The sequence below is a fragment of the Rhinolophus ferrumequinum genome, chromosome 6 (assembly GCF_004115265.2).
Source record: "Rhinolophus ferrumequinum isolate MPI-CBG mRhiFer1 chromosome 6, mRhiFer1_v1.p, whole genome shotgun sequence".
NCBI lineage: Eukaryota > Metazoa > Chordata > Mammalia > Chiroptera > Rhinolophidae > Rhinolophus > Rhinolophus ferrumequinum.
Genome location: NC_046289.1, coordinates 46,821,198 through 46,844,814, shown reverse-complemented (window position 1 = coordinate 46,844,814; position 23,617 = coordinate 46,821,198). Strand labels below are relative to the sequence as shown.

At 35.2% G+C, this 23,617-nt stretch overlaps 1 protein-coding gene across 4 annotated transcripts in view; it reads left to right on the top strand.

Moving 5' to 3' along the window:
* The window catches only part of USP3 (ubiquitin specific peptidase 3), an 80,606-nt gene that overhangs the window by 29,072 nt on the left and 27,917 nt on the right, over positions 1-23,617 (top strand). For all 4 annotated transcript variants that reach the window (XM_033107787.1, XM_033107790.1, XM_033107788.1 and 1 more), the window contains 5 exons: positions 11,149-11,232; positions 14,438-14,519; positions 15,731-15,813; positions 17,031-17,144; positions 19,787-19,900. In XM_033107787.1, the coding sequence (XP_032963678.1) occupies positions 11,149-11,232; positions 14,438-14,519; positions 15,731-15,813; positions 17,031-17,144; positions 19,787-19,900 (477 nt within the window). The remainder of the gene's footprint in view (positions 1-11,148; positions 11,233-14,437; positions 14,520-15,730; positions 15,814-17,030; positions 17,145-19,786; positions 19,901-23,617) is intronic.

Here is a 23,617-nt window from a genome sequence, read left to right as displayed (position 1 = left end):
TGCTACTGCCGAAACTTCTTTTTAGTTCTGCTAAATCACGGGGCACTGGAGCCAGCAGGAATGCCTGTCCTGTTCATGGAGAGTTTCCTTTGCATGCTCCCTTCAACTTCTAGGCCTCCTCTTCTTTCCTCGCTCCTGTTCCTTGTCCATGCCAGTAAGCTTCAGGGAAGTGAAAAGTATTTTTGTGTTGTTGTTCATCATAATCCCTTTTTCCTTCTTGTTTTGTTTTTAATTGAAGAATAATATGATAAAAACCCATGTGAAAAATCCCATGGTCTTACTGTGCAAGTTAACATTTTGTTATATCATCTTAAAAATTTAAACTTTGTTTAAAAATTATTTTGACATTCTCTCACCTCTCTCAGCACAGTTCCATTCTCGTCTTCCTACTCCTCTGTAGATACAGGTGAAGAATTTCATGTGTAGCTATTTTTTAAAAAATATTAGAAGCCCTGTTCTCTCTTTGTAATATAATATACATGTCTGCTTCATATAAATGACAATAAAAGTAAGTATTTTACAGTGATGTTTTACAATCCGTATCCACTTGGCATGCTCAGGAGGTCAGTGTATTTTTCAGTTTTAACTTCAGTGTGAAGCGAATTTCTTTCCTTGATTAGTGAATTATAATTCTTTATTTGTTTTAATCAGTTCACTCTCAATTCAAAAGGTTTTTGACATTGAGGGGAAAAAAAGCCACTTTACAGAATTTCTTTGGAGCTTTTTATTTTTTGGCCATACAGCCCTTGACTGTTACATGTAGGCAGTACTAGGCGAGGATGGGGATTAAAGTCTAAATATCACTTTTGATTCACACTTTCTACTGAAGTTGTGTGCTAATTAGTTGATAATTGTATTGAAGAAACGTGTCCGTCAAAAGGAAGAAAAAAAGATCACGTGGCTTTCCAAGTCTTAATTTCTACAAATTTAACATTATTAAATTGTGGCTATTGAATGAAACATCTTAAGGTTTAGTCATTCAGAACACTCCTACTTCAGTGATCCTTTGTGTGAAAGGTGTCCAGACCTGGAAGAGAGGGAAGCTAGAGGTAGATGAAGATTTCAGTAAAAATGAAAATCTTCCCAAGATTTGCACACAAGACCTAGTGCTCGGTTTCTTATTTGCTCTTGTAAAACACTCCTTTCTACGAAAGCTGAGCATTATCCAAGACGTTCAAGTGTTCTCATTAGTTTCCCCCCTTTCCTTTAGGAAACTTACATGCTAGAATGACATAGCTACCTACCTGATGACAGAACATTTCTGTAAAGCTGTATTTCTCTTTAGACAGTAGAAAATAAGTTCATTCTTGAGGTATCTATCTCACAACCGTTGTTATATGTCATGCCAACCTATACTTACCAGATGTTGAAAACATTCATTCTTCTTGATTTTCAGTTAGCAAGGTGCATGAAATGCTTAATTGGGAAGCTTGAAAACAGTAAAATCTCTGTGTGCCGTGGGTTTTCTTGCTATTGGTAAGATTATGAGGAAATAGTAACTCTTGGAGGAAATTTTAAGAATTATTTTAGGATTATTTTAATGGAGTAGAATTATATTCATAGGTCTCTTTAAAAATGTAGATTACATACCTTAATATCATTGTATATTGCATTTTGGAGGAATACCTTTATTAAATAGAATTGGAATTTAATTTGTTTTATATTGGTATAGTGTTTTTATATTGGTGTCGTTTTATGGCTGGATTGGAATTAAATGGCAGATCTTGAACCTTGGGGACTATACACCATGGCACAGGCTGCTTGGCCAATTGCCAGTCTTTTGTGTGAAGTTACACAGAGCTGCAAGTGTGTGCACACCCAGAGCTTCTGAAATGCAGGAAGGGAGCTGCAGCTGGTCACATTACCGTCTCATTTGTGGGTTTTTAGAACAAAATGCCAGAGACTCACCCTGTAGCGTTACACTGGTGGCCTAAAAGGAATCTGTGATAGCTGTGAACTCATAAAGCTGTAGTTTAAATTAACATATTCCCCACACCTCACTATGATTAGGAGACAAATAAAAAAAGATTTCTTTTTTCTGTATGGGTTATTTTCCAGTGCACTTTAGTAATTTCACTTCTGTTTGTACATTGTCCTTGTATGTAAATTTCTTGTGGTTCAACCAAAATGGTTTGCTTTAGAGGTAAAATGTTGGTATATTACGTTTACGTGTTTGATTATTAATTACTATGCTTGTAGTCAAAATAGTTTGACTTTAGCTAATGTTAAAACTCCTTTACCATCTGGCCTGTGCTCTGTGTTCCAAAGTAGAGAAACATGCTCTGAGGCGTACACGTTTCCTATGCTTTCCTTTCCAAGAGTCACTGCCCTGCCCTATCTTTGGATATCCCTTATGAAGCTATCACTGAGCTGCCCCCATTCCTCCCTTCCAGATCCAGCTGTAGCTGGATATAACCTCTCCTAAACTCAGAGTTTTGGGCTACTTGTAATTTCCTACTGCACGTTAGATATTTGCAGATGTCCTTGGGGACTGCAGGAGCCATGTGTCAGGTCTTTGTACCTGTCACAGTACTCAGTGTCTGATGCGGAATGGCAATATATAGTAGAAAAACGGAATTTTGTTAACTGTCTCCCCAAGATGGGGAAGATTATACCAAACCTGTAATAGTGTGCCCTCTGATCATCTTGGGCCACAGAATGTTTTTCCCAAAGCCCTAAATCATGGCATATGTTTGCTATTTCATTTACTTCCCAAGAGGGTCACCCTTGCAGAGCTGCTCCCCTTCACTTCTGATACAAACTGGGCATCCAGAAGAAGCGCGTATTAACCAAATAGAACAATATAAAATGGGCCATTATTTCGAAAGCAGAAAAGCAACACCAAAAGAAATAATTTTGATTTGACACAAACCCACTCCTTTAGGAGATAGGTCACATTAACTGAGCTAGAGATTAAGTGAAGATTTCAATAAAAATGAAAATCTTACCAAGATTTTCATACAAGGGCTAGTGTTCAGTTTTATTGTTTGTTAAGTAATGTTTTCTTTCCTCCCATCCCAAAGTTCTCTAGTCAATACAAATGGAATTGAATATGGTATACATTAGTATATCAAATAGAAACAAAGGTTAAAATTAGGAATTTATTCTTATGTGGATAGACATTTGGAGTTAATAGAGTTAAAATACTGAACAAATAATTTTCGACATCTGTCATAGTCTTGTCAACTCTGATCCTTATCAACAGTAGCTGAATATCTGAGAATGCAAAAATATGAAAGGAATATTAAAACTAAATTACTAGAATTTTTCTTTCCCGGCAGGGTAATGGTTAACTTCAAAAAAATACTATGAAATGTGGATAAATTCATTTGTTTAGAAAAAAGACTTGTATTTCTGATTTTAGACACCTGTAACAGTAGCAGTTTTAATTAAAACTGATAAAAATAAAGCTCTTATTTGTGGGCTAAAATTGATACTGAATCATTTTCAAAGATTAAAAAAAGAGGGGAAAAGCTTTTGTTGACTATCCTTATAAAGTATTTGGAAACAAATTTTCATTGGTATAAAGATTAGAGAACAGGAAGAGTTTTGTTTATTTAAAAACAGCATTTTGAAGTTTAAAAAGAAACCTTTTAACAGAGGTGGTCTGAAAACATAAAAGGCTTGTTCTCAATAAGCTGGTATTTGTTTGCTTTTAACAAAGGGTATGGGTTTTCTCTGCAGGTATTCGTCCAGTTTTTTAAAATTGTCTTGTTTGATGGCACTATATCAGAATTTAATAAAGGAGAATTTAAAAATAAGCTTGCTTTTTCTAAAAGAGTTCTTTTGGATTTTAACTTTTCTTGGTTTGAAATAGGTGAAGTTATTAGAGTATCAGCTTGTTTTTCTTTTCTGTATCTATATGTCATTTATAATAAAACCAGAGGTCAATTTGCATACTATTTTGATACTATGCAAGGGGATAAAAAGGAATTAAAATTTAATGATGGATCTGCTATGTACCCTTCTTGAGGGTACTTTTTGCATGAAAGTTTTTTTTTAACTTTAGTATTATACATGACTTACTGTATAAAGATTGCTTTGTAGCTAGTAGATTAAAGGACTTTTTTCTTTACTGTTGCATAAAAAATGAGGTTCATTTGTATGCTTGCTGCTTGTTGCAGAGGGATCAAAAATGGTTTGATTTGGGAATATTTTCTTAGCTCTTTAAGAGTATGATGTGGAGCCTTATGACTTGGGTAGTTTCAATAGCACTGAATAACAAGAATGGGGAAAAAGACTTAGAATTTTAAAGCTGAGAAAGAGATACAGATTTTTCTCTGTTTTGGGTGTGACCTCTGTGCAAATTGAACAATTGAAAGTGGCCAGTGAGACTGGGGAATTGAATGTTTTATTGTGAAATTGTCACATGTGGCTGGTAGCTATTATATTGGACAATACCGCCTCAAAAGATTAAAATTTACCCTTGAGTATGTTAATATTATAAAACTTTCAAAACCTTAAAACAAAAATCTGACGGAAATTCCAAAAAGAAAATAAGTCAATTTAACCAATTAAATTAGTAGCAAATAATTATAATTTAAAGAAAATCTAAGCCAGTAGGATGTATCAAAAAGAAAAATTACATAATTACTAAGTTAATTTCATCTGAAGTCTGCCAACATATTCATTATTAAAGGAAACCCCAGGTTATGGTACCATTAGAAGCAAAAATACTTTTATAAATAAACCATTTCTGATTTTAGGAAAAAAACTAATAAAATTGAAATAAAAAGGAAACTATTAAAATATGATAGTTTCCCCCCAAAAAAGAAAGCAAACATCATATACTAACTGATGAAATACGAAGCCATTTTTATTCAAATCAGAAATAAGACGAACACTTCCTATCATTTACATGATCTCACTGTAATTAAACAATTGTTTTGGCAGTTCTAGCCACTGAAATAAGTGAAATAATTGGTGTAAATATCGGAAAAAAAGAAAAACTATTTCTGTTTCAAATTATATAATAAGATTGTATTTGGCTCAAGGAATTTGAATTTGAGACTAATCTTTACATGGCCAAGACAATACTGTAGTTTGTCTCAAGGTGTTAGAAGTAAGGAAAAATACCAATCCCCCTCATACCTTGCCTTTTTACATCCTATTTCCTTATCTGACATATCTAATATGTTGCCTAATATGATTTCTAAGCATTTTTTGTCTTTAATGTTCAATTTGCTTAAATTTTCTTAAACAGTTCTTTCTTTTTACTAAATACGGAAGTGAACCTTCTTATCTGACAAGTAGTCTATCAGGAGTAGAACTAATCTGTACTTAAGAATCACCTCAAGTCACTAAGTAAAACCTTGCATAAGTATACATTTAGCAGCCTAAAAGCTGGTGAAATAATATAGGTAGTTCCTGACTTCTGTTTGTTAGACCACATGAAGTCCTACGTACATGAAGAGATGCTGAACCCTGGACGTCCTCGCCTAGTGAGGTATACTAATCAAGTTCCCCAAACCCTAACCAGCTTTCTCGTATCACAGTTTCTCAGTGCCAATAGTATAGAAAAGAGAAGAGGAGTAAAACTTTTCATAATATTATTTCAACTACATTTTGGGAACCAGGTCTATTTTCACCTAATGACATTTAGCCATACTTTATAGTCATATCGATTTCAAAATGAGAAATACATTCCAAGTTTCAGAAAACCAATCTACAATGTTTTAAAAGACAACCTACAAGTTATGTACTTTTTTGTATTTCTTATTCTAGAGTAATCTCCTGGAAGGGAAAACTAAGAATAGTGGCTTAATTTTTTTTCAGGTGTTAGGGGTAAGCATAATTCTGGCCAAATAGTTTCAACATAGTTGTAAACCAGGAAGAGGTATTTAGAACTTGTTTACTTTAAATCCTTCTGTTTGCCTTGGGACTTCTTAATACCGGTATTATTAGTGGGATAGTTTTACAAGTTTGAAAGCAGTGACACAGCTAAAGACTAAGGCAAACAGGCATTTAAATTCTCATGCATTTCTTACTTTTGCTACTTATTTTTTTTTTGACCTTTGGCCTAGGGAGGAAAAGAAATCAAAACAGGGTAATGTGGGCAGCTAGAGAAGCTTGTGCTGTGAACCAGCTCTTGGTTACACGAGGGAAGGAAACTTAAGATTTATTGATCCTCTGCCACGTGCCAGGTACTCTTAGAAGTTTTGACCTGTGGAAGGAGGAGCTTTCCTTATTTCTTCTCCTTCTCTATCATCATCATCATCATCAAATAAGACTTATATAGTGTGGTAAATCCAGACAGTACAAATGTTGTAGTCTTAGAAGTAGTGTCCTTAGTGACTTGAAGAAAACCTGAAATTGGTTCTTGATAAATAGGGACAGAAATAGGAAACTTAAAAAAAGAATTTTTTTAGCCAGTGAAAACAAATCCAGCCAAAGTAAAATTGATCTCTTATAGTCCAATAAAGTTATATTTGTTACCCCTTTATGATATTGGGTAGCATTATAGAATATTAGAGCAGATAGTATCTTTGATATCCTTTAGACTATCGTGTTTCCCCAAAAATAAGACCTAACCGGAAAATAAACCCTAGCATGATTTTTCAGGATGACATCCCCTGAACATAAGCCCTGATGCATCTTTTGAAGCAAAACTTAATATAAGACCCCGTCTTATTTTCGGGGAAACACGGTAGCAGTGCAGTCCAACAGAAATAATACAGCTCGCATATGTAATTTAAAATTTTCTAGTAGCCACATTAAAATAGCAAAGAGAAACAGGTTAATTAATTTTAATTATATATTTTAATTAACCCAGTTATCCAAAATATGATTATGTCAACTGGTAATCAATGGAAAATTATTAGAGATAGTTTGCATTCTTTTTTTATGTGAAACCTTCAAAAATCCATTGTGTATTTTGCACTTAGAGCTCAGCTCCATCCAGATGCTACCTTTTCATCAGAAATGCTTGATCTGCATTTAGAGATGACCATAAAAATTGCAATTAAAAATGTAGATTCCAAACACTACTATTTTTTCCAGTAAGTGAATTAAGTACAAAAAACATATTTCTTTAGTATTTGCATATGTATTGACAAAACTGACTCATTTTTTTTAGAACAATTGATTTGACTGAAGCAAAAAAAGGTCAGTTTCAAAACTACATCTAAGTTAAGTAAATTCACTAACTCTTGTAACAACTCAGTATTATCGACATTAAATTCAAAGGGACATTATATAAACTGAAAATCGACTCTTAATTTATTCACATCAATAGCGTTTCTTCAATTTTTCTCATAGATTTTGCAGCCAACATACCTAATGCTGTTACAATTAAAAATCTTCATATTTATTGAGTGTAAAATCATTGTTGATTTGTATTATGAATAGTTTAAATTTTAACATAAATCTTGTACCTGTCTAGCTGGGTCACAAATAAGCCTTTTCTCTCCCAGGGTCTTTAATTTAGCTCAGTCATGTACACTGTGATGTAGGTGAAAAATGTGAATTACACTGTGATGTTTTCTCTGTGACTGTTAAATATTGGCAAGTGTTTCTTCTGTTTCAAGAATATCTTGAATTACAGTTAGCAGTAAAGTAAATGTTTGTAAACCTTCCATGACTCAAGTAGTGAACATTGGCAAAGAACTTGTGGTTATTAAACTCATTATCTTCTCTTAGTTCCATAAACTGGTGATGATTCATAGAATTTGCACATAAACTGAACAATTTTAGGCATCCGTGATGCAGTCTACTTCACAGCACAAATATTTTCAGTGTGTTATCATTCAGTGAAACAAACATAATACGGGAAATAATTCTAGTAAACCCAGATTTTGATCTCACATAGCTCGCCCATTGTCTGTCTTGATAGAAAACTAACTTTTTCCTATCTAGCTGAAAGTGATGTAAAAGAATAAAAAATCCCTATAACATAAGATCGATTATTTCTAAGGTTTCAAACAGACGAAGACATTTCTTTGTAAATTTGGAAGTCATTTGAGATAAAAACATACCAAAAGTATTAATTGGCCACTATCTCTTATCTTGTAAAACTCATCTAAAGCTAGAAATAAAGTATTTACAATTTTTTCAAATGTTGAATTGATTGATCTTTAATATTGTTAGAAAGGTCTATTCACTGACAGTTGCTTGGTGGGTCGATTGAAGATATTTCAGTTTTTGTAACATACCCTCTTTAATCTTTTCTTCAAAATTTTAAACATAATTCCCTTAACTGAAATAGTAATTTAATTTTTCATCTCTACATCTAAAAATGATTTTCTTTCTTGGGCAAGAATTCAAGCCATTGTATAGCTGACCAAAATTACAAGCTCAAATCCTTTAATAATCATTAAAAATTTTTTGTTGTACGTTTCATTCTGATTTCATTGATTGTGACTAATTTCATTATTTTTTTCAATTACAGTTGACATTCAATGTTATTTTATATTAGTTTCAGATGTACAGCATAGTGGTTAGACATTTATATAGTTATGACATGATCGCCCCAATTAGTATAGTTCCCACCTGCCACTATATAGTTGTTATCATGTTATTGACCATATTCCCTATGCTGTACTTTACATCCCGGAGACTATTTTGTAACTACCAATTTGTATTTTTCTTAATCCCTTCAACTTTTTCATTGATTATATTTTGACTGTTGAGAGGCAGCTTCTTATTAAATTAATATACGTTTGTTGAAAATGACTCTTAATATTGTTTGTTTTATTATCTTAAAACTTTTTTTACAGCTGATTTGTTTTACTGTGTTGTAGCAAATCATAATTGTCTTCTCCACTTGATTCTGCCTCATTCGTGTGCCTTCATTTGAAAATTAAAATTTTTTTCCTTCTTAATTTTTAAGCTGGAAAATAATTATATTATAGCTAAAATAATAAGTATTTCAGTTTACTACCCATTGTAATTTGCATAGGTATCACTGTAACTCATGTTATCTGCATAAAATATTCAAACAAACACATTGCAGTGCTACATTGTTGCATAGAAAAATTAAGTGAATCATTTGGTTGACACAAACTAGATTGGTGATCTGCTTATGTATAATACGAGAAATGATATCCATCTATCATGTGCACTGCAATACATCTTATGTGATGTAATAATAAAAGAAATATAGTTTTGCCAAAACCATAAAGTTGTGTTTAATGGCAAAATATTTTATACTGCTTCAGGTAAGTAAAATTGTGTATTAAAAAGTTTAAAACTTAAAATTCAGTTCCTCAGTTGCATCAGCCGCATTAAAGATAAAAGTTCAGAGAGATGAAGCAGTTAAACCCAGTTAAGCCAGATTAGTTAGAATGGAACAAGGCAAAAAATAAATCTAAATTACAATATATGAAAAGATTACTTTAAGACATATGAAGTTAATTTTATATCCCAGGCCGAATCCTTGTCACACCAAAAATAATTACTTTAATATGAAAAAAATCAATTATTTCATTTGAAAGAGTTTGTTTCTTTAAACAAAGCAACCACTTTTTTTGTGGAGTTAAGGGGTTCAGTTAGATAGTAGGGCATCCAATTATGAAAGGTGATCTAAATTTCCTCTTAGACTTCATTTCCCAGATGAACACTGGCATTTGGAGTGGTTTTCTTTGTTTTGAACTGAGGATTGTTTTATCTGACATACATGCATAAATATATGAAAACATAAAGTGAAAATGTAAGGAGGAATTAGAGTAACATGTAATTTCCTTCTTCATTGAATACTTAAGGTTCATGGAGGAACCAAGCACCTTAAGCCCAAATATAAACAGAGTAGACTTTACCTTCATAACATATATGAGGAGAAGAAGCAAAAAATTAAAACTTTTCATTTATTTAATTCCTTTACATATTTGTCATAAAACTGATAATTATTCTCCTGCCATTGCTGGTATTTGATCATAGAGAAATAGTTTAGGATGTAAAAGTAGCTTTTGCTCTTTGTAGAAATGTGGGAATTAACCCCAGGAATTTGGAGAATAGCTTAGACTCTTGATTGACACATACGTAGTCAATTAATGGGGCGAAGGGAGTGTTAAATAATTACATATGTAATATTTTAAAGTTTTCAAAAGCATTCATTTAAAATTTTGACTTCTGTGAATAAAAGGCACAAGCTATGCTTTTGTGTGTAATCTTTTTTTTAAAATTACTTTTCCCCCATCCTGTTCTCATTTTTTATAGACTGGTTTCAGATATGTAAGAAAAGGTTTTTTGGATTCTGCTAGAGATGACCTAATTTTTACTAATTGCTGTGCATTCAAAGTTTTGCTTGCTCAGAATGGCAGTGTTATTGTCATTATTCTTTGGTAGATATAAAAAGTGCTTTTATACAAAGCTGTTATTCAAAAGAATATATTGGTAATAGCTCGTAAGTTGTTTTTGTTACAATTGGCCTTATCCTAGGGAAAAAAAAACAGAATGCTAATGTACATGTTAAAGTTTATTTTGTGTGATTCCTTTCATTATTTCTTGACTTGCTGAAGGGTGTCTGTCTGTCTGTCTGTCTGTCTCTCTCTCACACACACACACACAGTATCAGTTTTAAAGAACACTTTAAACATCTTTCTTCAAAGCAGTTATCAGTTTCCTAAGAGACGTAGCCCACTGTTTTATACTTTTGTTTTCTTGTCCTTCACATTGAAAATATTCACTCTTCTCAACCATCTGAATTCAATTTATTTTAATTAAATTATGCTTAAAGTGTGTAGCTTTATTTTCAGTTTTTTCAAAAATCTACTATCCCTACAGGTTAGTTACCTTTTCCCAGCTTTTCATTGAAATCTCTCCTCCCCCCAGTTTCCCCATTAATTTGAGTTGGGAAGTATCACCTTAAAGCTTTATGAATAGAATTGGTGCTTTTTATTTCATTTTCCACGTATTATACATTACTAAAAAGAATGTAACACATGTAGCAGCGTATTTCATTTTCAAAGGTGAAACTGAAGAGCTTTTGAATGAAATGTGAAAAGAAGCTAGTGTTCATTGCCTACGTGGCTTTTAAAAAAGGCTCATAAAAAACATTCCATTGTGGATTCCAAGTTCTCTTTAAACTCACCACCAACAGTAACTGCCTGCAGAGCCGTGTGATCATCTTGGCAGCAGCCAGGCCTTTCGGGGATTTCATTACTGTGGTTTCCTCAAGCTCTTTACACACACTGATGAATATTTTTCTTGCAGTTATCGCTGTGATGATTTTGTGGTTAATGACACCAAGCTGGGACTGGTACAGAAAGTCAGAGAACACTTACAGAACTTGGAAAAGTAAGTAATAGGCCTTGGGAAAGAAAAGGGATGGATTGGGATTGAGGGGTCTTGCAGAATTTTTGAATGGGATTTTTGTTTTTGAGTTCTATAACTTCATCATGTTTTTAGTATGATTGAAATGTTAATAAAATAAGCCTTATATGTGGATATCTGAAACTGCACCCATAGTTATTGGTCATAGCTCAGCATTTGTTTCTTTTAATATTTGTCATAAACCATATCCAAGGGCTCCGGAGCCTGTTTTTTAGTTATAAACCCACCAACTTGTAAGCTACACAATTCATTTGCAAGGGGAATTTTGGGAGTGCAAGGAAAGGGCAGAAGACAATATAAAATCATTACAGAGTTACCTTTGATAATTAGAAAATCCTTATCAAATGTATTATGAGGTCTTAGGAGCACTAAAATTTATGCGATAATTTTTAAGGGAAATTAGGTTTAATTATATTATTGTCCACTTTGCATCTATGTGATAGCACAAGATCCTAATTTCTTCTTTTCCTTTTTTGTTGGGGACTGTATATATGATATGAAATTACACGAAGCTAGGAAATGCTTTGTCAACATAAAGAAATCAAAGTACTTATGTAAATAGGATTTCCTAGCTATAGCCAAATAGGCCATTCAGTAAAACTCACTGGGTTCAGAATTCAAGCAGTTAGACAGAAACCCAAATAGCAATACCTTTGAAGCTACAGTGGATAGAAACCTAGCCCTGGAATGACTGCTAACTCAAGTGAAATTTGTGTAAATCACCCCATATCATCAGGTATCAACTAATTTATTTTGACAGTTGATGTATAAAAGGTATTATGAGAACGTGGCAAAAGCAAATTTAAATGTAAAGGCAATAGAATGTTTTAAAATTGTATACCAAGAGGAAATAACCTAAGTTCTATAAGGGAAACACTGTTTAGTTTTGTTTAACCAAAGTCTTTATGCATGTCTCTTTAATAGATGATAAAGCTGATATGGGAAGAAGAATTGATTTCTGTAAAATCTAAACTAATTAAAACACTTTGGGTTTATGTACTTTTTGGCTTGTCATCTTTGGGCTCCACTCTTTTTCAGAGTGCTTCCTCCCCTCTTTTAATTTGAACAGCAGCCTGAGCCCTATCTAGAATTAAAGAGACAGGTACGGATATACAGATCCAAAATATTTAATTTTATCTGAAATTGTCACAATGAACTGTGAAGTAGATTCCTGCAGTAATTTGTATAATACCACTCTTTGGTGGTGATATCATTATAAAGATTTTACTACCTTGATTCTTTGTTATAGAAGTAGGTAGCTACCAGAATACTTTTTTCTGCCACTTAATCACTTTCTCTCAGAAACAACTACCATCTTAATCCCAAATAAATTCATCAGAACTAAGTCAAAGGGAAAAGACGACAACATTCAAGAACCTGTATGCACTTATGCAGTTATCAAATCTTTTCTTTCCATTGACTATCAGGTAAATGATGTCACAGACCACCTGTGTACACTTCTGCTTGGCCCCACTGAAAATCTACCTTGCAGTCCCTTTCCTGTGTTGAAAAACATTACTTAAGTTCATTTTTGTGTTTTTCAATCACAGGCTTTAATCTATAATGGAAGCTGCAATTTTTGAAAACTATAATTACATTTGTGTTTTACTTAAGACTATTCTACATAGTCTCTACAGCAGCACTTGTGATAGAACTTTCTGAAGTGGAGGAAATGTTCTGTCGTCTGTATTGTCCAATATGCTAGCCACCAGCCACATGTGGCTGTTGAGCACTTGAAAAGTAGCTAGTGTGACCGAGGAACTGAATTTTAAGTTTCATTTCATTTTAATGTATTTAAATTTATCTAGCTACTCGTAGTGAGTGGCTACCATGTCAGGCAGTGTGGGTTTAGAAGATTCTGCCATTTTGAGACTCACTGATGGTAAAATGTAATAACTTCTATTTTAAAAAGTGAGATGCTTTATGTCAGTTTAAACTAAAGGTTAACTATCCGGCATTGTCACTAAGTAGTATCTGTACTATGATTATGATTCAACTTCATTACTTACAGAATTTGTGAAGGAATAGCTTAACATTGTAGCATATGGAACAGGTCTCCTCTCACTTTGTAGGCACCGAAACACTGAGAGGGACATAACTTACAATTCTGTAGACACATTTCCTAAGAGTATTTTTACATTTGAAGCAACTGACTGTTATTAGATCTGATGCTCCAACGACACAGTTCATCTGGAAATTCTGGAAAGAAAAGTAATTTAGAATATCCTGGTACTTTTAGAAGATGGGAAAGAATTGGTGGACTTAAAAGTCTGTGTTGTTGAATGATTATTTTTACCTCAGGTTACTTCTCCTGATACATAATAATTTTAAAGTGACCCTTTGAAGATAGGAATTACTTTTTGATAAAAATTTTAAGCAAAATATCTCATTCATCAAGAAAAATTTAAATAGGGGCAGCCAGTTAGCTCAGTTGGTTAGAGCGCGGTGCTCTTAACAACAAGGTTGCTGGTTCGATCCCCGCATGAGCCACTTGGAGCTGATGGGTCCTGGAAAAACACACTTAAAATAAGTAAAAGTTTAAAAAAGAAGGAAAATTTAAATAATTTAAATTCAGAATTTCTGTGCTTGTTAGGAATTGTTTTAGAATATCCTTTGTAGCATAGCTGGATCACATGAATTTACATATGCCTGTAATTTACTTATCATTCCACAAACTCAGATGATATCATAATCTATTATGACAAATGAACAACACATGATACCTTTATCAAAATTGAGAAAGAAGTAACACATTTTTTGAGACTTAATGTTAAATCGCAGAATAATCATGTCAGACCAGGGTTTTCCTTTTGTTAGGAGCACTAGGTGTTCTCATTTTTGAAGCTTCACAATCAACGAGGCAGATAGAGTGGTGGTGGAGAGGGATTGTGTCACGTACTTTATGTACCTGGCCAGCTTGTCTTGAAGTGCCTGGTGGTGGCAGCTTCCCGTCCCACCTTGCTGGAGGAGCAGTGGGGATTTCCAGGGGAAGTGGAACTCCTCAGGGACTTCAATACTTGTGGGCTTAATGCGTCATTTCCTGGCCTGACTCAGCAGCCAGGCGGGGCTCCATACCCTAGACACTTAGCACAGCCAAGTTTATTCTTTAACCTGCTCTACAGTATGTGTGTATTAATGTCTTTTTGACTGTCTGTTTGTGTTTTAATAGCTCAGCTTTCACAGCTGACAGGCATAGGAAAAGAAAACTTTTGGAAAACTCGTCAATAAACAGCAAGTTATTAAAAGTAAATGTAAGTAATTACAGTTTATTCAAATATAAGAATTGGTTGAGATCTAGTCACTGCTTTATTACAACTTTAATATTAATGTTGCCCTTTATAAACTTTCCTAAGTGTGTGCCTTAGATTTAGAATATTTTACAAAATGTTTGCCACTTGTACTGATGGTTCTTGACGTGGCTAAATACCCTAGTGAGCCCATCTGTCAGAACCTTTCTTCCATCAGGATCACTACTGTATGCTTCTGCCTTCCAAGCGTTTATTCTTAACGGCTACTCACATACCTTATTACTACGTTTCTGTAGGGTCTGGAGATCCTTGTCTTCTTCTGATACATGCAGGCCCCTAGCACAGAATCTATGACTCTGAAGTTTTGGTATTTTATTTCTTAGGACTTCATTAACACAACTTCACCAGTAAAAGAATATGCCGTCTCATTCTGGTAACCATCTGTTACAGATATATGAGCCATTCGTGGATTGGCAAAATTTTTTAAAATCACTAAATATTTTTAAATACACTAATAATTTTGCCCTGTATCTACCTCTTTGCTGTTATGCTAGCTATGGTTAGACACACACTTAATTAAGGTGTTATGATTTCGTGGAAGAAAGAGCTAAAGTGCTCTCTGGCCATCTGAATAATGGGCAGAGATGCTTTGAGTTGGATTGGTAGATTCATGATATATTCCAAGATATCATGGTGCATTTGTAGCATTAATCAGCAAACCAAGCCTTAGTCTTTAAGGGAAGTTCAGGTAGTTTTTTTTAAGATTGATATCCCATTGCTAGGAAAACACATATTTAGTCATTTATGCATGGCTTAGAGTTAAAAGTTGGGAGACAGAAATACTTGGCGTGTATATTTTTTCAATTTGTAGTAGTTTTAATAGAATCTTATAAAGGCATTAATTCTTAAACTTTAAGTTTCTTCCTAGTTTTTGCATTATGTACTGCATGGTACCTATTAATGCTGATTTCCTCATAAGCTTCCATAAAATACTCCCATTTAGAACAAGCCCAGGATCAGGAACAACCTTCTAAAAATATCCAGGCACTTACACAGAGAGTAGAAAGAGTGTTTGAAATATTAATTGGACAAAAAAGGACCAATTCCAAATTGGCTTGATGCTAGGGTTTCAAATATAGGCCTTTGCTTTGGTGTTTGAAGTAGTTGGCCTTCTCTTGGCATGACTGATGGCCTCTTCTTGTCCTATTTTATAGGGAAGCACCACTGCCATTTGTGCCACAGGGCTTCGGAATTTGGGGAACACGTGTTTCATGAATGCCATTCTTCAGTCACTCAGGTAATGTTCCAGTCAGAGCGTAAGTAGCTAATGTTAGTTTCAGGAGGAATGGTTGAGAGCAAAGGCTCTGGGATCAGATCCTGTCTCTGCCACTGACTCTAGTCATACGCTTGGGGCAAGTTACCTCAACTCCCTGAGCCTTAGTTTTCGCATCAGTAAAATTGGGGATAATTGTTCTACCTCACAGGGTAGTTGGGATGATTAAATCATGTAATTTGTATAAAGTGCTTATTAGAGCATTGCCTAGCAGTAAATAACTATTAGCTGTTATTATTTATTTCCTATTGCTTCTTGAATAAGCTAGGGAAGACGCCAGCAAACTTTTCCGTAAAAGCCAGATTAAATAAATATTTTTGATCTTTGCGTGCCTCATACAGTCTCTCACATATTCTTCTCCCTCTACCCACCCACTCCCCTTTTTAAACAACTCTTTAAAAGTGTAAAAGCTCACTGGCCAAGGGCCAGCTATGGTGTGTGGGCTGTAGTTTGCAGATCCTGGGAACCTTGTTCAGAGAATTTATTTCAATCATTAGTTGAGTCTTAAGTGTAGTCATGAGATTGGATGTTTAGATCTTCAGAATGTAAGATAAGCAGTAAAAATAAAACGGCCAACAAGGCTGACCTAAGTTATATAGAATAAATTATTTTGAAAGTTGTCTACTTTTAGATTCTAATGAGGCATCAAAGGCCAGAATAAATTATTTTCCCAAGGCTACCTTGCTAGTAAGGAGCAGAAGCCATATTGATCTCTCCTTAAAGGTACTGGCAGCTTATCCAGTTTTGCTCAAAGAAGAAATTTTAGTCACTGCTGAATTCTCCTTGTTATTCTGTATAGTGTATCTAAACAATATGGTTGGTTTCCATAGTTTGTTTTTATTTGAGGAATATATTGTGCACCTGGAAACAAGCACCTGAGAATGAAGAAATGGTGACAACCTATAGATGGTGGGGGGAGGGGGAGGATTCTTTGGACAGAGATTTTGCTTTAAGATCTTTGTTCATTTCTACAAAGTCATCTATTTTTACTGGGTTTTTTTTTTGGAATAAGATAGGAAAACTTAATTTAAAAAACCGCAATGCAATAGATTACATTGAGTACAATTTAAATGAGAAATTGAAAGATAACATTTTCAAAATTCATATGTAGGTTTCACAGAACTTCCTTTACAGTCCGAATAAATTAAACAACTAATTTTCTTCCCTTCTTTTTAAAATAGTAACATTGAGCAGTTTTGCTGTTATTTCAAAGAGCTGCCCGCTGTGGAGTTAAGGAATGGGAAGACAGCAGGAAGGCGGACGTACCACACGCGGAGCCAAGGGGACAGCAATGTGTGAGTTCTAAGAATGTGTCCTCTCTGGCTTCGCGCTACAAAACACATGACTCTTACTGGTGGTTTCCATTGCGTTATGTGAGTTTGTAGGCACATACATTTTTAAAAACTCTTCTTCTGAAAATTCTGTCTAAGTATCTACCTGGTAATCTTAATAATGGTTGGAATTCTTTTATTTGTATTTACGTAGCAGTCAGGATAAATTTAGCCCTCTGTTTCTTGAGTCTTCATGAATCTGGACGTTCTAAAAGTTGACATCTATGTATGAAATGCCATTCTAGGTGTAGACCAGTATGAATATCATTAGTCTTTGTGAATTGATTTGTCTGATAGTGTTAGGTAAACCTGTCCTGGATAGTAAAATTAATTTGTAGTCATCAGATTAATTACAGGGCAATACAGGCATTTATTAATTGATATGGAGAGGGAAAATATTGGTTAAGTGATTGAGTACAAATATGTATTCACATTCAGTGCAACCATGCTCTAATTGGGGTTTAGAAGATCTATCATATTATCGTGATTGTAAGGAGCACATTTTTTCATATCTTAACATTACTGAAGTAGGGTTGTGATTTATAATCTCTGTATATTTTAATGTAATGTTTTCCCTGCTTGCCCGTCTCCTCTCCCGCCTACCTCATCCCCACACATTCTGAAAAGCCATCTTATAATCTGACACTGTCCTGCCTAGGTGGCTGAGGGAGAATAGGACAGAACATATTCAAATAGTGTGCAGTCTGATTAGAGCCAAAATATGGGGGAACTTTAAAGCCAGGCATTGGAGCAGCGATGGAATGACATCACGAAAAGTAGTGTTTAGAGAGTTTACTTTGATAGCAGCATGAGCTAGAAAATGCCTGCATTCAAGGAGGTCACACTTTATAGTAATCGAGTTAGAGGGGATAGCAGTGAAATGAAGAGGGGGGAAAACACATAAGTGCACAAAACTTAAGGGAAGAATTAGTAGTACTTGATGCATCCATGTTATTTAGGGTTTAGTTACAAACTGTAGAAATTGCTTCTGGCCATCTTAGGCAGAAAAGGAATTTGTTGAAAGTCTGTTGGTGCGGTGCGCTAACCATTACTGGATGGGTAGAAAGTTAGATCTGAATTTTGGGCATCCAGGGCCACAGCCTTAGTCACCTGAGGACATCACTTTCCCCTGAGGACATCACTGCTTCCGTTGCCCAGTGCAATGCCAGTCCCCACCGCTGGCACTGCTGGAGTTGGGTGCTGGGTGGATGCTGTTGTCATTGCGGCCCCTGCATTCCGGACGATGCTCTTTGCCACCAGAAAGGATTTGGCACTGCCCCAGCTTCTTTGTGTCACTAACTCCTGCTGAAAGTAGGCAGAACCCAGGCCATACACCCTATTCCTGGCTGTAGGGGGGAGCTGAGAAAGCAAATATCTGGCCTTTCCAGCTTCCATGGTAGGAGGCAGGCTCTGACTCTCATCAGGACTCTTAAGGTGGGGAATTCCTGAAATATAGGAAGAGGGTTCAGGTACTAAGAAGTGAAAAATATGATTTGTATCCCAGAGAGCTACTGGATAACAGGGGTTGGGAAAGAAGATGCTGAGGATTCTCTGAGATGTCAGTGAGGCAACCGTGAGTATGGTAGTTGTGTTGACAGAGACAGTCATTGAATTGAGGAGATGTATCGGTTTAGCAGCGTACATAGAATACCAACACTAACAGTGACTTAAATAGCCATCGTTTATTTTCTCATGTAAAAGTTGGGAGTTATCCATCTAGGGCTGTTTCAGTCATCGGGCTCCTAGTTTTTTGTTCCACCAACTGTACGTTGGGGCTCTCAGCCACATAGTCCAAGATGGCACTGGAAACCAGCATTTCATCCCCATTCCTCCTAGAAGGAAGAAGGAAGGGGCTAACAAGGACTGCTCTTTCTCTCTAAGGAAGTTTCTCAGAAGTTGGGCACACTTAGTTTTTTATTCTAAGAGTTCATGTGCCAAGAAAAAAATGGAAGTTCTATACCTGTGGGAGAAGAGGAAAACAGATACTGGGGCACAATAGGGAGAGTACAGAGAGAAGGTTTAGTACACACTGAGTGCGAAGTAACAAGAGGACATCCAGTGGAAAATTCCTGTTGGAAACTGGAGAAACCCGAATAAAAGCAGTTACGAGAAAATCTGGATTTGGACTTTTGAGAGTCATTGGTATAGAACTGAGTGTTGAAGCTTTGTGGCCAGATGAACTCTCTGAGGCTGATGTGAGCAGATGGGTACACACTGAGGTCTGGGAAGTGCTCCTGGTGAGAGACGAGAAGGAGCAATGAAAGAGATGGAGAAAGAGAGTCTATTACTTGTGTCGGCTTTTGTAAAATGGACATTCTCTCGTAATTTGGTTTGTACCTTACCCATTACTTTATTGTGCAAGTATGGCAGTTCTTTGACTCAGAGTTCGCCATGTGGTTAAAAAACTGGTTTTGTCACTAATGACTGCTATTTACATAGGTTTTTGAGAGTCTCTTACTTAACTGTCAGACTTAGCTCAAAAGAGACCAAACCCTTTTTATGCTTTCATTTTTTATTTATTATGAATTTTATGTAATTGGACATTATGCATTGAAATAGTAGTCTCATTAATGACAAGGATACCATCGTCCCTTCCTCTTTTCCAGGTCTTTGGTGGAAGAGTTTAGAAAGACACTCTGTGCTTTGTGGCAAGGTAGCCAAACTGCATTTAGCCCAGAGTCCTTATTTTATGTTGTTTGGAAGATTATGCCGAATTTTAGGTAAGTGTTATTTAATAAGGATATTTAAAACATTAATCTTTGTCTTTACATTGTTCCTGAAATGATTTCCAATGCGGGGATATTCTAAATAATAAACACTGGTTGGTTGTTTTTTTTAAAAGGAGAACAGAAGTTAGATATATCTGACTAGCACTAGACAAATGTTTGTTTAAATACCAGATGTTAGAAATGTCTTTAAGAAAGAGTAGGGTATTTTATTGTTAAAATAAGAAAGCCTTTAAAAATAATGTGCTCTAGGAAAACATACTGGACAAAATTTCCTTGATTCTTTCAAAATCTTATAAGGAATAATTACCATCATACATTGTCTTGTTATTTCAGCTAAAAAAATCTAAATGTAATTCGTAGAAATCTGTCGTATTGTATTCACTGTTCTGGTCTGGGTTCTGAAGGGCTTAGAATACTGTGGTCAAGTCCATGGGGACTCCCTTTCCAGAAGGTAGCTGGGCCCCATCCTAGTGAGGCTGCAGTCACTGTGTGCTCTGTGCTTGCTCTCCAGCCAGCCCTGCTGGCAAAGGATGCTGCCTCTTCTAGGTTAGTCACCCCCAGAGGGATTCAGGTGATACTGTGTTTTCCCGGACATAGGACCTAGCCGGACCATCAAGTCTAGTGCGTCTTTCGGAGCAAAAATTAATATAAAACCCGGTCTTATTTTAATATAATTTAAGACCGGGTCTTATTATATTTTAGTATAATATTTTAATATAATATAAGACCGGGTCTTATGTTAATTTTTGCTCCAAAAGACGCATTAGAGCTGATGGTCCAGTTAAGTCGTATTTTCAGGGAAACGTTGTAATAGCAGATTTGGGGCACTGCAGGTGTTTGACAGCAGCCTTTGCCGTCTTCTGTTGGTTTTATCCTTCTGAAGCAAGTCATGGTTCTTACTCGTCATGATTTTGGTACCTAATGTACATTCCCCCCTTTTTTTTAAAAACAAAACCAGCATGCTCTAGTAAAACTTAGCATGCATCATGCTCTATTGTCTTAATAGTGGTTTAGAAATGTTTGCAGTACAGAGAAAAGTTTAAAACGTAACAACTTCAAAGAACTGTAAATTGTTGTGAGTGGCTGTTGTTATCCCGGATCTTTGTTTTGAAGGAAACTTCTTTTATGTATGTTATTTAAATCTCCTCTCAGGAGAGACTAATTTTGTAAGGATTTTAGGATTTCCACTGATCAGGTTTGGACTTAATATAAAATTTCAAACATAATCACCTAGTTAGAGATTTAATCTGTATGTTTTATTATTATGTAAAAATATATTTATTGAATGTCTACTACCGTGTGTCCCCGAAAATAAGACCAGGTCTTATAATAATTTTTGCTCCAAAAGATGAATTAGGGCTTATGTTCAGGGGATGTCCTCCTGAAAAACCATGCTAGGGCTTATTTTCCGGTTAGGTCTTATTTTCTTGGTTAGTATGTGCCTTGCACTTCAGGTCTTTTATATCTGATGTTTAGTAAAGAATACAACAAAATTTCTCTCCAGGTAGGAAGTGTTAGCCCCATTTTAAATAAGAGCAACTTGTTCAATCTAATACATATAGTAGATGAAATGACCAGTATTAGAACCCAAGTTTTTGTGGGGTTGGTGAATGATATGTTCACCGTAATGTGTCCACGTGCCTGAGTGAGGCCCACCCACTAACTTTTTGCTCTTCTGCTTGGTCTCCATGGTGACTGAGGTCCCTCTTTCATAACTGGGGATTTAAAAACATTATGCAACTTTTATTCAATAGGGTTCTACTTTCCCTGTAAATCTGCCTGTATCTCTGCCTTTTCTAGTTTCTGTAGCGCAACTGTGAGCATGATTTAGTTTTTTTAGCTGCTCAATTTTACACATTCTAATATTCCTCCTGATAAAGGGAAAGAACTTTTGGAAAAGGTAACCAAGTTGAGGAATTTGGCATGGAGTTTCCAGGGGGATTCATAATACACGTGAACTCTTAAATTTCCTTCATGACTGATGAGAATAGGACACCTGTGTATTCTTGGCAAGGCTTTCTCTTAATTCTGTAATAATAGAGATTGTTCCCCATTTTCATGTAACGAAAACATAATTTTCTCTTGGTTGGATCCAGATCTTGAGTTACGTTATGGATAAGACCCAGTGTGAGGCAAGGAGGTGGGACTTCTTTTAGGTTTGCAGGATCTTAAACATTCCTATGCGGAAGTGCAATGAGTCTTGAATTATGTTTCCATTATATTTATAATCCCAAAGTAAGTTTTTTTGTAAAGTTTAGAAAACCCATTGTCTTAGATTAACATACGACAGTGTCTAAGGAATTTGATATTTGGAATGAAGTATGAGGACTCCGAAATACAAACTTGCATGTAGAAGTAGAAACAACTTTCATTTATTAAATCAATACACACTATGTAATCAACAGCTTTGGATATAGAAACCATCAAAGCAATTCATTTTTCTTTTCCCACTCAAATCAAGAGCCAGTTACCCAGCAGGGAAATAGTTCTTGGAGTTTAACCTTCCCAACATACATACAGTAGTTTCCTCTTATCTGAGGTTCGCTTTCTGTGGTTTCAGTTATCCACAGTCAGCTGTGATCTGAAAATATTAAATGAAAAACTCCAGAAATGAGCAATTTATAAGTTTTAAATTGCACACCATTCTGAGTAACGTGATGAAATCTTACCCTGCCCTGCTCTGTCCTGCTGGGCTGTGGATCCTCTCTTTGTCCAGCATCTCTATGCTCTGTATGTTCCCCACCTGTTAGTCACTTAGTTATCAGATCAACTGTCTAGGTATCAAGTGACCCTTGTTTTACCTAATGATGACCCCAAAGCCATTCACACAACTTTAATTATGGCATGTTGTTAATAATATTAATAGTTCTATTATTGGTTATTTTTGTTAATCTCTTATGTAATGTATAGATTAAACTTTATGTGTAATGTATAGATTAAACTTTATCATCGGTAAAGTATGTATAGGAAAAAACATAGCATGTATAGGGTTTGGCACTATTCGCAATTTCAGGCACTCACTGGGGTTCCTGGACCATATCCTCTGTGGATAAAGGGGGACTACTCTAACTACTTTGCCATACTTTTATGCTTCTCAGTGTGCCCAGTTTTTCCTGTCCTTTTCTATTTCATAAAAATACCTTAAAGTTTATTTTTTTAAATAGGCAAAATACAGATGATTCAAAAGATAAAAAAAAGGATACACAATGAAAGTTTTTTCTTTTACTGTTTCCCAGCAATTCATTTTGCTTTCTGGAAACACCATAATTACTAGATTATTGTGTATCCTTTCAGTGATATTTTGTATGTGTGTGAGAGAGAGAGAGAGAGAGAGAGAGAGAGAGAGAGAGAGAGAGAGGGAGGGAGGGAGGGAGGGAGGGAGCTTTTTAACATAAATGGTACATACCTTTTTTCCTACTTTGAGATGATTCATATTAGCATATAAATAGCTTTCTCAGTCCATTTTATGGCTTCATAAACTCCTTTGTGGTTGTATCATAATTTGTGTAAGAATCCCCTACCAATGATTGTACAGATTGTTTCTCATCTTTTGCTGTTCTTTTGCTGCAGTGGACAGTCTCATATATACGTATGCAAGAATCTAAAAGAGGAATTACTGGCTCAAAAGAGACTTGACTTTCGTGGTTTTGATAGTCTCTTCTGCTAGCCTTTGCTTTCTTTAACGTGATTTCATCTTATTGCCTCCGT